Source organism: Nomascus leucogenys, chromosome 3 (genome assembly GCF_006542625.1).
Source record: "Nomascus leucogenys isolate Asia chromosome 3, Asia_NLE_v1, whole genome shotgun sequence".
In the NCBI taxonomy this organism is placed as follows: Eukaryota; Metazoa; Chordata; class Mammalia; order Primates; family Hylobatidae; genus Nomascus; species Nomascus leucogenys.
Window position 1 is genome coordinate 114,544,239 of NC_044383.1, and position 13,330 is coordinate 114,557,568.

Sequence of the window (13,330 nt, forward strand, 5' to 3'; positions counted from 1 at the left end):
AACAATGCTTTTGGCTGCACAGGAGAATAGTCATCTAAAAATTCTTTAAACAATAGTTTTATTATTATTATTTTGAGAATAGGACCCAGGCTCCTTGAATGCCTTCTTCTGTCACCCTCAGTTTGTCAGCTATTTCCTTCCTCGCAATTACAAAATGACCACAATGGCACCAAGAGCCATGTTCTCATACAGCAACACTCTTTATTATCAGGGAGGAACATCTTTCCCAGAAGTTTCCTGGCAGACTCTCCTTCCTAACTAATTGACCAGAACTGTGTCACATATAGCCATCCTTACCTACAAAGAAGCTGGGAAAGCAAGTAAGCTGGTTGGAACTCCTGCCACTATGGAAGACAGCTAGGAGAATAACTAATAAATAGACAACAAACAATATCCACAACACTGCTATACAAGATCATGAGCAGAGTCACTTACAATGCTTATGCAGGAAGTTACCTCTATATGATATATCTAGAGAAAAAAAATCCTGCTGCTTGCCTTTCTAAAGTGGGTCTCTATATGGATGAATGCAGATCAGCAAAAAAATTGGAAGAGTTCTGAGAGCTATGACAGAGGAGGGACATCTCCTCTTTTTACTCTTTGCCTGGATGGTTCATGAGTATGTTCTTCTTACACAGTCCACTGTGCCTGAAGATCAATCTTTTAGAGGCTTTTTATTCAAGTAAAGACGGTCACTTGGTTTAAGCCCCAATCTTTTCAGATCCAAAGCCAGTGGAATCTCTGGAGTATAACAATCTTTCTACTGCCAAAATATCAATATAATATACATTAATATAACCCTTTTAAAAGGAGACAAAAACAGAAAGTCTCATGCCTGTCAATTCTTACATTTTTTTTCAAACCAATGGAAAATGTTAAGAAGAAAATGCATTGCAAAAATTGTGTTTGTTTCTCCATGTATTGGGGGAGAAAAAGGCACTTTCTGCTATATTATCACATTCCAATTTCTGGCCAAACCCCTGTAGTTTTCATCACGCATCATTTTTGTGATTAATGATGTGCACCCAGTTAATGGAAAACAGCAGATTAGGTTTCCACTAATAGTTTTGCAAGTTACATACGTCTGCCTGCCTCATTTAGTAACAACCTCACTGTTCAGTAAGAAAGTAATGGATTTAATCCCAAAGCAGAACTTAGTTTTATGAATACAAGACAGGTCAGATTTCCAAGTGGAGAAAATTACGCTTTTAGAGGGATGCTGATCTTCAGCTGAAATTTAGCATGGAGATGACACCTGAGGATTTGCAGGGTTTTCCCTATTTACTTCTATTTAGCAATCAATTTAAGAATCTACAGTACTTATTTGTGGCCTATAAAATACATAGAATAGCATCTTTCAACCATAGCAAATAAAACAAATTTAATATGATAATTTCTATAATTAGTATACTAAGCTGAAAAGGCATTGATTGTTCTGAACACATAGGTGAAAAACAGTTTGTTCCTTATATGTTAGTGGATCACTGCAATGATTATGTCAAAAAGCAAAATTTACATTTGCTGGCTGTAAGTAAGTGTGATTTAAGAAAAATACACAGTACAGTGGAAAGCATCTAGGAATAGAGGAATCGACAGAAAAGAATTCTGGTCTCATTTCTACTTCAAATTACTTTAGAAACCAAACCATCTTTTGTTTTTGCTTTCCTCACTGCATTTTATATTTACCTCTCTTATGTCATTTAACCATCACTATGGTATTTCAAGTTATATCTATGTATATCTCACATTTCCCATCTGGACTAGCCTCCTTAAGAGCAGAGAAAACATCTGATTCACATTTTTATCTTCTACAGTGCAAAGCTAGACTGCGAACTTCATGAGAAAAGGGACTTTGCCTGTGTATCCCCAGGAGTTAGCATGATGTGACCTCACAGTATGTGTCTAATAGTAGATGTTACAATAAACAAAAAACTTGAAAAGAATGTCACGCTTTCAAAATAAAAGAAAATGGGGATATTCTTTAAGAACCTGATGGAATCTCAAAGCTGGCCTCCAATATCTGGTATTTAAAGCAGTTGAGTTTCTCTTTAAATATAGACACATCAGCACCTAAAACATCCATCAAAAAATTCCACCATGTTTTGCCAGCAAAACAGCACTTACCAAACACTTGACAGGTATTTATTCGACTTCGAAAGCTACCAAAATGTATGGGAGATTTAATGTTTTTCATGTTACTTTCCAAGAGAAAGAAAGCATACAAATATAGTTTATGTTATGTTGGTTGTTTCTAATAACGAATGTACAGGTACAACTAATAATCTAAATGATTAAATTGATGAAAACATCAAGTAATTTACTGAGCACTAAGCACATGAATAAAAAGTACTCTGTTGTTTGCTGTCATTGATTAAATTTTGTAGGTTAAGGAAAAAGATGTGAGAGCAAAATAATCACTTAAGAAATTATCTATGGCTCAAATTTTAATCTACAACAATGAGACATTTACCCATAGGTTCCATATATTTATTTAGTCATCATTTTCTCTGACAAAACATCTCCAAAATGATGTCACTGGCCAGGCTGAAACTCACCCAGGCACTTTTTGTACTTCTTGCTTAAATACACCACAAGCACATATAACGAAGGGAGTTTTGTCATACAAAATGAGACTGAACAAAGAATTACTAATCCAGTTCAAATTACTGTAACTTAACAGTAGAATTAACATCACAGTAATCTGTGCCATGAGAAAATGTTATTAACATCAATGATTCAAAGATAGATCTTTAACAACTTAGAAAAAATAACTACATGTATGTTATTTCTTAGTTACGAGGAAAAAGAAATATGTCATAGATATATTACTTGCTGGATTTATCAACAGTTACTTCTATGTTGTTATTGTTGTTGTTTTAAAGCACAACTGATGATTCCTTAAAGAACTATCTACACAGGAAACAAGTTGTGAACAGGGTTGAATACAGGCAATCTGACTTCAAAACCCATATTTTTAAGGAGTGTGCTAGATTGATTTTTATTGGGGGTTTTAATTTTTTTGTGGAGGCTGACTGTTGAATCAGAACTTCTTTCCAATGCTACGTTAAGCTCCTATGACAGATTCGCATGAAATCAGTACAACGATAATGCATTGTGAGAGTGACCTGGCAGATGACAGCCGTCAACCCACTTTTGTCAGAGTTGAGCCCACTGATCTTGCAACAAGTGCTCTAGCATTAGTTTCACACACTCCCATCCGCCTACCTATCATATCATAGATGCAGCCCTCCTGGGGCTGTGGACCCTGAAAAAGCAGATGGCTCTCCCCGACTGAAGAGAAACATCCTTATGCTCTGGAATAATAGAATCAACTAGTACCTAATGAAAATCCATTGAAAACTCAATAAACATATAACCTTGAACTGAAAATCTTACCTGTGGAACCATGCCTACAATGTAGGAGGCTTTAATGAAACAGAAAACTCAACTCAAGACAAAGCAATTAAAGCAAAGCATTTCTTTTTTCCCTTTCAAGAATAAAGAAAAACCTAACTTAAAGAAATAATTCATTTTTAAAAGGCAGAAATAAAACTATTAGTTTATATACTGCTTGCTGACCATCATAAAATATAATTTTACATAAATGTATTCTCATTAGGCTTTATAATAAACTACAAATAAGCAAGTCCTTTAAAAGTTTAAATCTCAAGGTCTAACACAAAATTGACCTTTTAAAGAAATAACAATATCCAGGGACTGAACCTCATAGTGAGGGTTACTGAACAAACTCTCCAAACTAGTAAATGAACCTTTTTTTTGTTAAGAGCATATAAACTCAGTCATAGAAACATAAAGTAGGTACTGACACTATTGATTGTCTGATTTAATCATAATTCAATGAATCTTTCTAAAATAAACATCCAAAGCTTTGTGAATAACTTATCCTTTTTGGCTTATTTTTATATGTCATTTAATTGACAAAATTTAATTATTCAATTAATTAATCAAAATTAAAATAATTAATGAAAATGCCTCCCCCTTAACATAGTTCATGAAACTCTATATCACGTTTATTTCCCAAATGTTACTTTCAAAAAGTCGGTAAATCAGTCCAGTCTGAAGATTACAATAAACTCAAAAAGGCTATTTCTTCCTGAACAAAGCTGTAGAAAAGAATCTGTCCATAAGTAGCTCTTTGTCAAATCACCAACAAATTGCGGACCTAAACTTGATTTTTTTTAACATGTAGAAATATTTTCTCTAGTTTGAAGGTTTTGTGCCAATGTCTCCAAACACTTCCTCATCAACAGGGTGGGGAAGAAAGAGGGGCAATCTCTCATTACCATGGGATGCATATTTATATCTATGTATGACACTTCCCCAACAATGGGGGTGGGGGAGGCAAGAGGGCAATCTCTCATTACCATGAGATGCATATTGACATCTATGTATTACACATATAGTGAGATCTGATGACATCAAAACATACACCAGAAAAGCACAGGTGATTACCTGATATTCATTGGGCCAAAAGGTGCTCACTGCTAGCTCAGCCCGAAGCCAATCTCTACCCGTGAATCCAGTCACATTCCAAATTGGATTGGCAAGAGGTCCTTTATTCACCCTAACTAATATGTTCAAAGTGCCAGGATTCAGTCCTTTCTGGCTATATAATAGGTAACTGAAATCAATGCAGTGAGTGTCGTTCTCCTTCATTGTAGGCAGCTGAAGTCTGGCTTTCTCTCCAGGGTCGTGATCTGAAGAGTCCACTATCATATAGGAACCTGAAATGACATTACAAATAATAACGCTAAAGAGATATATAAGCAAAGGGAACATACAACAATGAAAAATATGCCAATCCATTCTGAACATTAAATTTAAGTTAAAAAGACTGTTTTCCAGAACACAGCCATAGAAATACATCAATCAAATACGTAGATGAACTGAATTTTTACTAGGTAACAGACAGTGTTCAAAGTACACATTATGTATTAATTCATTTAGTCTCCACAACAACCTGTTATTATCCTATTTTACAAATTAGGAAATTGAGGCACAATTAGTAACACTCAAAGCTGGGTTCAAATCCAGATCTCACTCTAAATCTCTAGTATTACTGGACACAAGTCTTATTATATATATATATACACACACACACACACACACACACACAAAAGCGATACATCATTGGCCTGGTTTACATAAAGGGTACACCTTTATTTTTCACTATCCAGAATATTATTGCAGGGAGATGTGCTTAGAGTGCAAACAATGGAACCATTTCTAATTTCATATTGGAAGATCATCATTTATACAAGTTATGTGATCATTTGTAACATACTAACTTTGAACCTCAGTTCAGGGAATGAGGACACTTTGTAGTGTCAGTATGAGGGCTAAAGTTAAAAATGCCTAGAGCTGAGGATCAGGACACAGCAGATTTCCCCAGTTGGAGTCTCTCACCCACTAAGGTGTCAGCTAATCACCACTGCTACTGGCCCCAGTTCTGTAAAAGTCCCTAAACTCTTATAGAGCTACAAGAAACCCAGTTTAAAATCACCAATCTACTCCATTCCCTTTGACTTAGTAAGTGTCAGTGGTTATCTATCATGCAGAGGCACAAGACATCAAGAGTCCCACTCTCATAGCTCACATATAGACTCCATTGCAGACAAAGGCCACACAGAGACTAAGTACAAAAATGAGACTTGAACAACGGGCTGCTGCTTTTAGTCCCAGAAAACTCTCCAGTAAAACAACCAATTGTTCTCATGTCATTGTGGATTTTAACAAAGACACATATCACAAAAATGCAAATATGCCTATTCATTACACAGAAGATGGAACACAAATTTTATTGTAAAATATCTTTTTTCTTTGCTGGCATGCAATTTTAACCAAAATATATCAGATGTAGTGTTACAGAACTCAGTGTTATAAGAGTTGCACTTGACCCTTTCTTCCTGACAACATGTAAAAGTAATCAATCTTCTGCATTCCCTCCCCAAAATTTGTGCCCATGACACATTAAACACTCAATAACTACTAGTCTAACTTGTTCAGTTAACCCTCAACAACAGATGCAAATCATGGCAGAGGGGATGGTGTCAACTATTTGAGAAGCCAAATTTCAAATGTAACCAATTGCCACTGAGTGGTAGGTGCCCTCTGGTTGAGAGATTTTGGGAAGATTTCTGTAATACTTCAGTATAATCGAAGTACAGAATAAACAGATCATAGTGATAGTGGCTGATATTATTGTTCACTTCTTTTTCCTAGTTATCATCTTCTCTGATAAGCTAGGATTCTTTTTTTTTTTCCTCTTTCTTTCTTTCTGAGTCTCACAGATGGCACATTAATAGAATAAACTGTCCGTGTGTATTTTGGAGAAATTATGTCTTTATTGTTAAACAGGATATCCAATTTATAGAAGCAGGATGTTTCTATTCTTTATTATATTCACATTCTGAAGTCAATGGTTGATTTGGCAAGGTGTCTTTCAGATTCGCCACTGCATAGCAGACCGATTATTCCTTTCAACGAGGACCAGCCCTGAGATCTTGGATAAGTTACTTAGTGTTTGTTACTGGGCCTCAGCACCTTCACAAACCTGTAGCCTATTTCTCCACTACTATAACAGTTCCACCCCCCGCCCCCAGTGGAATATTATGGCAGTAGTGCATTTAAATTATTTTTAGAGGTCTGTATCAATTATGGCTTCTGAATGTCAACTTTAAAGTAGTAATCTCTAAGTGATTTATTGGCTTTCTAATAGTCATTTTCTCCTATTATAAAATAAGCTTTGGAGTAAAAATATGCTTTGTGTCACATTTTAATTATATAGCATAATATTTACTATAAAGACCATTTAAGAATTTTCAGTCAGTTGTACTCTTAAGCTACAATAATTATTTTTCTTACTAAGGAAACAGAATGGGTAAAGTATATTCATTTGTAGGCATTATCAATTTGATCACTAGGAAAACAAAAGTCACAAAATAAAAGCTTTTCTACACTATTTCAGCATTTCAAGCAAGTTAAATAATAAAGAAAAATAGTGTTGATAATTTGTCTCTATAGAATGTTTCTGCTAAATGGCCCTCTTTCAATAATGCCTGATTACTGCCACATTCTCCAAGTGCTCTGGAATAATAATGCATTTATTGCACAGTTCCAGAAAGGAAGAAGCAAGCACTAGCACCAAAAAGCCATCTAAATCCTTCTGCCTACTGACTTGATATAATGGCAATTTACCCAGTAGGCACTAGGGAGGGAGCTGCCTGTCTGAAGCAAGATTCCTTCCATTATCCCAAACACGGAAGATACTGTGCTATTCTTATCAACATCTAAAAATTACTACTGTAGTCTCCCAGGATAACTGGCTCCCAATCCTTACACTTGGGAAATTATAAAATATGTACTCTCCTCTCATACTTTATAAGTTAAGCTTATTTACGATTGTTCTGTTACCAGCTAACTAATTCCTCAGATTTCTAACAAGAGTTTAGTTATCTCAAGGCTTAATAAAACATCTACGTTCCCACACATACAATGTAATAGCTTTTAATTAAAACTTCTTTAAAGTGGCCTTACAAATATTCCTTACAGTCTCTTGATCAATAGAGTTCTCAAATACATCATCAAGACAGAGAAAACTATATAAGCTTTTTGTTTGTTTGTTTTAAGTGCAACCTTTGTAGACAGCAATTTGACATCAAAGACCTTTAAGAGATATTCATGAATAAAACACCAAAAGCAATTGCAACAAAACCCAAAATTGACAAATGGGATCTAATTAAACTAAAGAGCTCTGCACAGCAAAAGAAACTACCATCAGAGTGAACAGGCAACCTACAGAATGGGAAAAAATTTTTACAATCTATCCATTTGACAAGGGACTAATATTCAGAATCTACAAGGAACTTAAACAAATTTACAAGAAAAAAACAAACCCATTAAACAGTGGGTGAAAGATATGAACAGACACTTTTCAAAAGAAGACATTTATGCAGCCAACAAACATGAAAAAAAGGTCATCATCACTGGTCATTAGAGAAATGCAAATCAAAACCACAATGAGATACCATCTCACGCCAGTTAGAATGATGATCATTAAAAAGTCCAGAAAAAACAGATGCTGGAGAGGATGTGGAGAAATAGGAATGTTTTTACACTGTTGGTGGGAGTGTAAATTAGTTCAACCATTGTGGAAGACAGTGTGGCGATTCCTAAACGATCTAGAACTGGAAATACCATTTGACCTGGCAATCCCATTACTACGTATATACCCAAAGATTATAAATCATTCTGCTACAAAGACACAGGCACACGTATGTTTATTGCAGCACTATTCACAATAGCAAAGACTTGGAACCAACCCAAATGCCCATCAATGGTAGACTGATAAAGAAAATGTGGCACATACACCATGGAATACTGTGCAGCCATAAAAAAGGATGAGTTCATGTCCTTTGCAGGGACATGGATGAAGTTGAAAACCATAATTCTCAGCAAACTATCACAAGAACAGAAAACCAAACACCACATTTTCTCACTCATAAGTGGGAATTGAACAATGAGAACACATGGACACAGAGACGGGAACATCACACACCAGGGCCTATTGGGAGGCAAGGGGAGGGAGAGCATAAGGACAAATACCTAATGTAGATGACGGGTTGATGAGTGCAGGAAACCACCATGACACATGTATACTTATGTAACAAACCTGCACATTCTGCATATGTATCTCAGAACTTAAAGTATATTTAAAAAAAAGAGATACATACCTTCTGATCTGGGAATTCCATGTCTACAAATGTATACTAGATAAACCATCAGGTATGTATAAAAGATACAGCTTTAAAAGATGCCTAACTCATTACACTATTTAAAACGGAGAAAAATTAAGTATTCTCAATATTCAATAATCAGTAATTTGCAAAATTATGGCAAATCAATTTAATGAACAATAATGCAGTCATTAAGAATAATATTATTTTAAAACATTTTATGGAAGATATTTACAATATGTTAAGTAAAATATGCAGGTTATAAAATATTAAACCCACTTATGAAAAATACACATTTGTGTTAAATAATTATATCTCTGTAAATGTGCGTATATTCACATATGCACACACATACACTTACTTGTACATATGACTGGAAAAATATGTAGCAAAATCTTAACAGTATATTATCTGGTGGGCTATAATTGTCTTCTAGGTTTTCAAAAAAGTTTTTGCATATGTACAGTTTCTGAGAGTTCTATAATGAATAGGCACTAGATTTGCACTTTTTTATTAAAACAGAGACTACATGAATACTATCTTACTAGAGGAAAATCAAATGAATAATGATAAATACTTAGTAAATAAACAAAAGTGGGATTTTTTAATCTTTTAAAAATAAATCCTATTTGTATTTATAGGATCCTATAAATAATTAAATATTTCAAAAAACACAATACAAAAATTGAGTACTTCTTATTCCAATTCATTAAAAAAGAGAAAGGCAGAGAAGACTTAAAACAAATGACGGTTTTTACTAAAAAGAATAGCCAAGGAAAATAACATAATCTACTGTATAGATGAATATGTAATGCCCTATGGATTTTATGCATTAATTATTTTTTATCTTTAAGCTACACTTCTATGAATAAGATATTTACATGGGAAACTGGATTAATAGCAAAGAAAATAATTAATGATAAATAGATTTCCATACTTTCTTCTAAAACTCCTTTATATATGTATGTGTTGGTATACTTTAGTACACTAACATAATATTTGTATTGTCAGTTCTTATTCAAAATCTGTTGAATGTGCCCTATAAACTAAAAGCAAAATTTCAATTTCTTTGCTTAGCATTCACAACTTTCCATGATCTTATCCCAAAGTAACTGGTCATTTTACCTCCCACTTCTCTTCACAAACCACCTTCTCCAGTCTGACAGACCCCTCACTATTTTCTCAACACATCATGCCAGTTTTCTTTCCTCAAACTGTCTCACAGTTTCTAAATGTCTGATTCCGGCCCCCAGTTATACACTGCTTTTGTGCCAATTTTAATTTACTGGGATATCATTTGTCAACCTCAGAAGGGTAATTATGTTCTCTTAGAAAGCACCTGACTTATTCAGAGTCCAACCAGAAGAGAGAAGCCACACAGTAAATTTAACAGTGAAAATGTAATATAAAGAATTACTACCTATAAGAAGGTAGAAACTTTAAAGCTGTGAAGAAAACCTTAAAGAATAATCAAAGTACCCAAGAAAGAAACCAACATAGACAGGGGAGGTTGCTGAGAATCAGATTTCCTTAAGGAAGGTACAGTTGCTGCTCACAGGATGGTCGTCTGCTGGATCACTCAGGCCAGAGCCGGTCCTGCTCTAGGGAAGCAAGGGAAACAGGACACATTCTCCCTGCAGGAGAGTGGCATGAGGCCTGGGGTATGTGTGTGCCACAGCAAGGCAGTCACCAGTCCAGGTTTGGTGCTACAAGCTCACTGAGGGACTACGTCTGCTACATGCACACATCTCTGTCCACTGTGCAGTACCACCAAGAAAAAACAAACTTAGGATCACAATTCAACCAAGAATAGATGATCCTTCTTTCTTAAGTGTCTCTCCAGTGCCCTCTACTGACAAAGCTTAACACTGTGCCAGCTGTAAAGCAGAACCGCTTAAAGGGTCAAGTGCTACTATCACAGAGCAGGTAATGAAGGACAAATTTTAAGCTCCGGGGCAATAAATTGATAACTAGCACCCTATCTAACAAAGGCTTTGCATACAGTAGAAGTCTAATAAATACTTGTTACTTTATTAGTTAGATTACCAATTGAATGAGGAGACAAAGACACTAGTTAATAACATGAACAATTGAGGCAGCACTAGCTCTAACTATATGTGAGATAAATTACCAGAAAATGTCAAAACAACAACAAAAAGAAAAACAAATGAAACTAGTTTATGCTGCTTCCAAACATAAGGATTTAATGAAAGAGTGTAATGTTTGGAAGTACATATTTAATGTATTTGTCAGAGTCACGCTGGTATAGATAAGAAACCTTCTATTAGAACAAAGGTTCTCAAATGTTTTAGTCTCAGGACCCCTTTATACTTGTGATATTAAGGATATCAAGCAGCTTTTGTTTCTGAATTATGTCAATATTGGCCATATTAGAAATTAAAATGGAAAAATTTCAAAAATAATAATTTAAGATTGGCAATGATCTCATAATTTACTATCATATTTTCATGAAAAATAACCATTTCCCAAAATAAACAAAAAGACAGTAAGAAGTAATAAGCATTGTTTTACTTTTTACAAATCTCTTTAGTACCTGTCTCAATAGAAGACAATTAGATTCTCATTTTTACTTCATCTTTCAATCTGTTGTATTATCATACATCATGTAACCTCTGAGAAATTCTTCTATTTATTCATGAGAAAATGAAAGAGAAAAAAGGAAAACTATATCTCAGTGTTATTGATAAACAATTTTGACCTCACGGATCACCTGAAAGAGTATGAGGGTCTACAGAGATCTTTGGATCACATGTAGAGAACCCTATATTTTAATATACATAAATCTTTTTATCGCTCTGCTCTAATGAGAACATTATTAGTGCTTTTATTTATGTCGAGTCTACTTCACTCATTCAGTCTCTGCAGGGTATAAAGATGTACTCTATAAAATCAGTTAGAAAACAAAATCCTTCACCCAGAGTGTTGGATGTCTGAAGAATGAAGATGAAAAAAGTTGAAATTTTCTACCCTAGTACAAAGGATATATTAGTCAGGGTTCTCCAGAAAAAAGGAATATATAGATAAACACACACACACACACACACACACACACACACACACACACACACAAAATATTATAAGGAATAGGCTCATATGATTGTGGAAGCTGAGAAGTCCAGACTCAGGACAGGAGAGCTGATGGTATAATTCCAATCTGAGCCCAAAGGCCTGAGAAACAGGAGAGTCAATGGTATAAATTCCAGTTCAAGTCCAAGTCTGAGTCCAATAACCAGGAGAGCCATTGGTGTAAGTTCCAATCTGAGTCCAAGTCCAAAGGCAGGAGACTGATGTCCCAGCTTGTAAACAGACACAGGGGGAATTCTTACTCCTTATTCAACTCAGTACTTCAAGCGATTGGATGAGGCCCACCCACATTGGGGAGGGCTATCTGCTTTATTCAGTGTACCATTTCAAATGTTAATCACATCCAGAAACACACACACACACACACACCTAGAAATAATGTTTAACCTAATATCCGGGCACCCTATCGCTGAGTCTAATTGACACATAAAATTAACCGTCACAAAGGGTTTTCTTCCACTCTAGTCTCCCACCATCAGAGAATCAGATTGTTATGTATGAGCAGAAGAGTACGGAGGACTAAGTAATATTCTATCCTCATAAGAAAAGTATTTTTATGTGTTCTGAAGACCATCTTGAATAGCTACCAAAGCACCAATGCACTGTGCCAAACAGCTAGCTCTTGGCACTGAGTGAGATTTTCCCAGTAGTAACAAAGAACATGCCAGAAACTGTTGGTGTAAAAAAACTAAAGACACTATACAATAATATTGCTTCATGCCCAGACAGCTTAAGAAGCAATAATCAGGATCTCTAAGTAGAAAGAAGAGTGACAAGTGAAATCATGATTTGGGTCTCAGCCCATCTGGGGTATTTTTTTTCTTTGTTATAAAATTAATCTCTCTAAGTATTTCTGTTGCTATTACCTTTGTGCTGAAGGCAATGCCATTACCCTCCTTTTCATATCTTTCATCTTTTCATTTCCTTTTTTCAAGCCTCTTCTCCCACCACCATATTTTTTCATCTGATTAAGTGGCAACAAATATAACCAATTATTAAAACTAAGGACTCAGTAATCAAACTAGGAATCAGTTTGATTTTTCCCCTTCCTTCACTTCCCTCTTTTAATTAACTAGCAATTCTCATTGTTCCTACTTTCAAGTTCTCTCCTCAATCCATTCATGTCTCTTCATATTCACTAGTTTTACCAAACTCCTATTACCTTGCAGGTAATTTGTCCAAATAGAATGGAATCCTAGCAAGTTTTATGATTTCCACACTAGCAGCCCTACAATCGTTTCTGATATGCAGCCAGGTTAATTTTTTTAAATCTGTCTCATACTCACATTGCATTGAGAATAAAATCCAAACTCTTTAGCCCCACCCCTCAGCTTCAATATGATCTGGTGCCTGCCTTCCTCTCCAACATTATTTCTTACACCTCTCTTCCCTTACGTAAGATATTTCAGATACAATGGGCTTTTTTCTGAAGAAAAAAAAAAAAAAAAAAACTAAGCTTATGCTTGTCT

At 35.1% G+C, this 13,330-nt stretch overlaps 1 protein-coding gene across 10 annotated transcripts in view; it reads right to left on the minus strand.

Annotated features, from left to right (window-relative positions):
• PTPRK (protein tyrosine phosphatase receptor type K) overlaps positions 1-13,330 on the minus strand; it is a 554,088-nt gene that overhangs the window by 351,007 nt on the left and 189,751 nt on the right. For all 10 annotated transcript variants that reach the window (XM_030809659.1, XM_030809654.1, XM_030809655.1 and 7 more), the window contains exon 3: positions 4,474-4,745. In XM_030809659.1, coding sequence (XP_030665519.1) covers positions 4,474-4,745 — 272 coding nt within the window. The remainder of the gene's footprint in view (positions 1-4,473; positions 4,746-13,330) is intronic.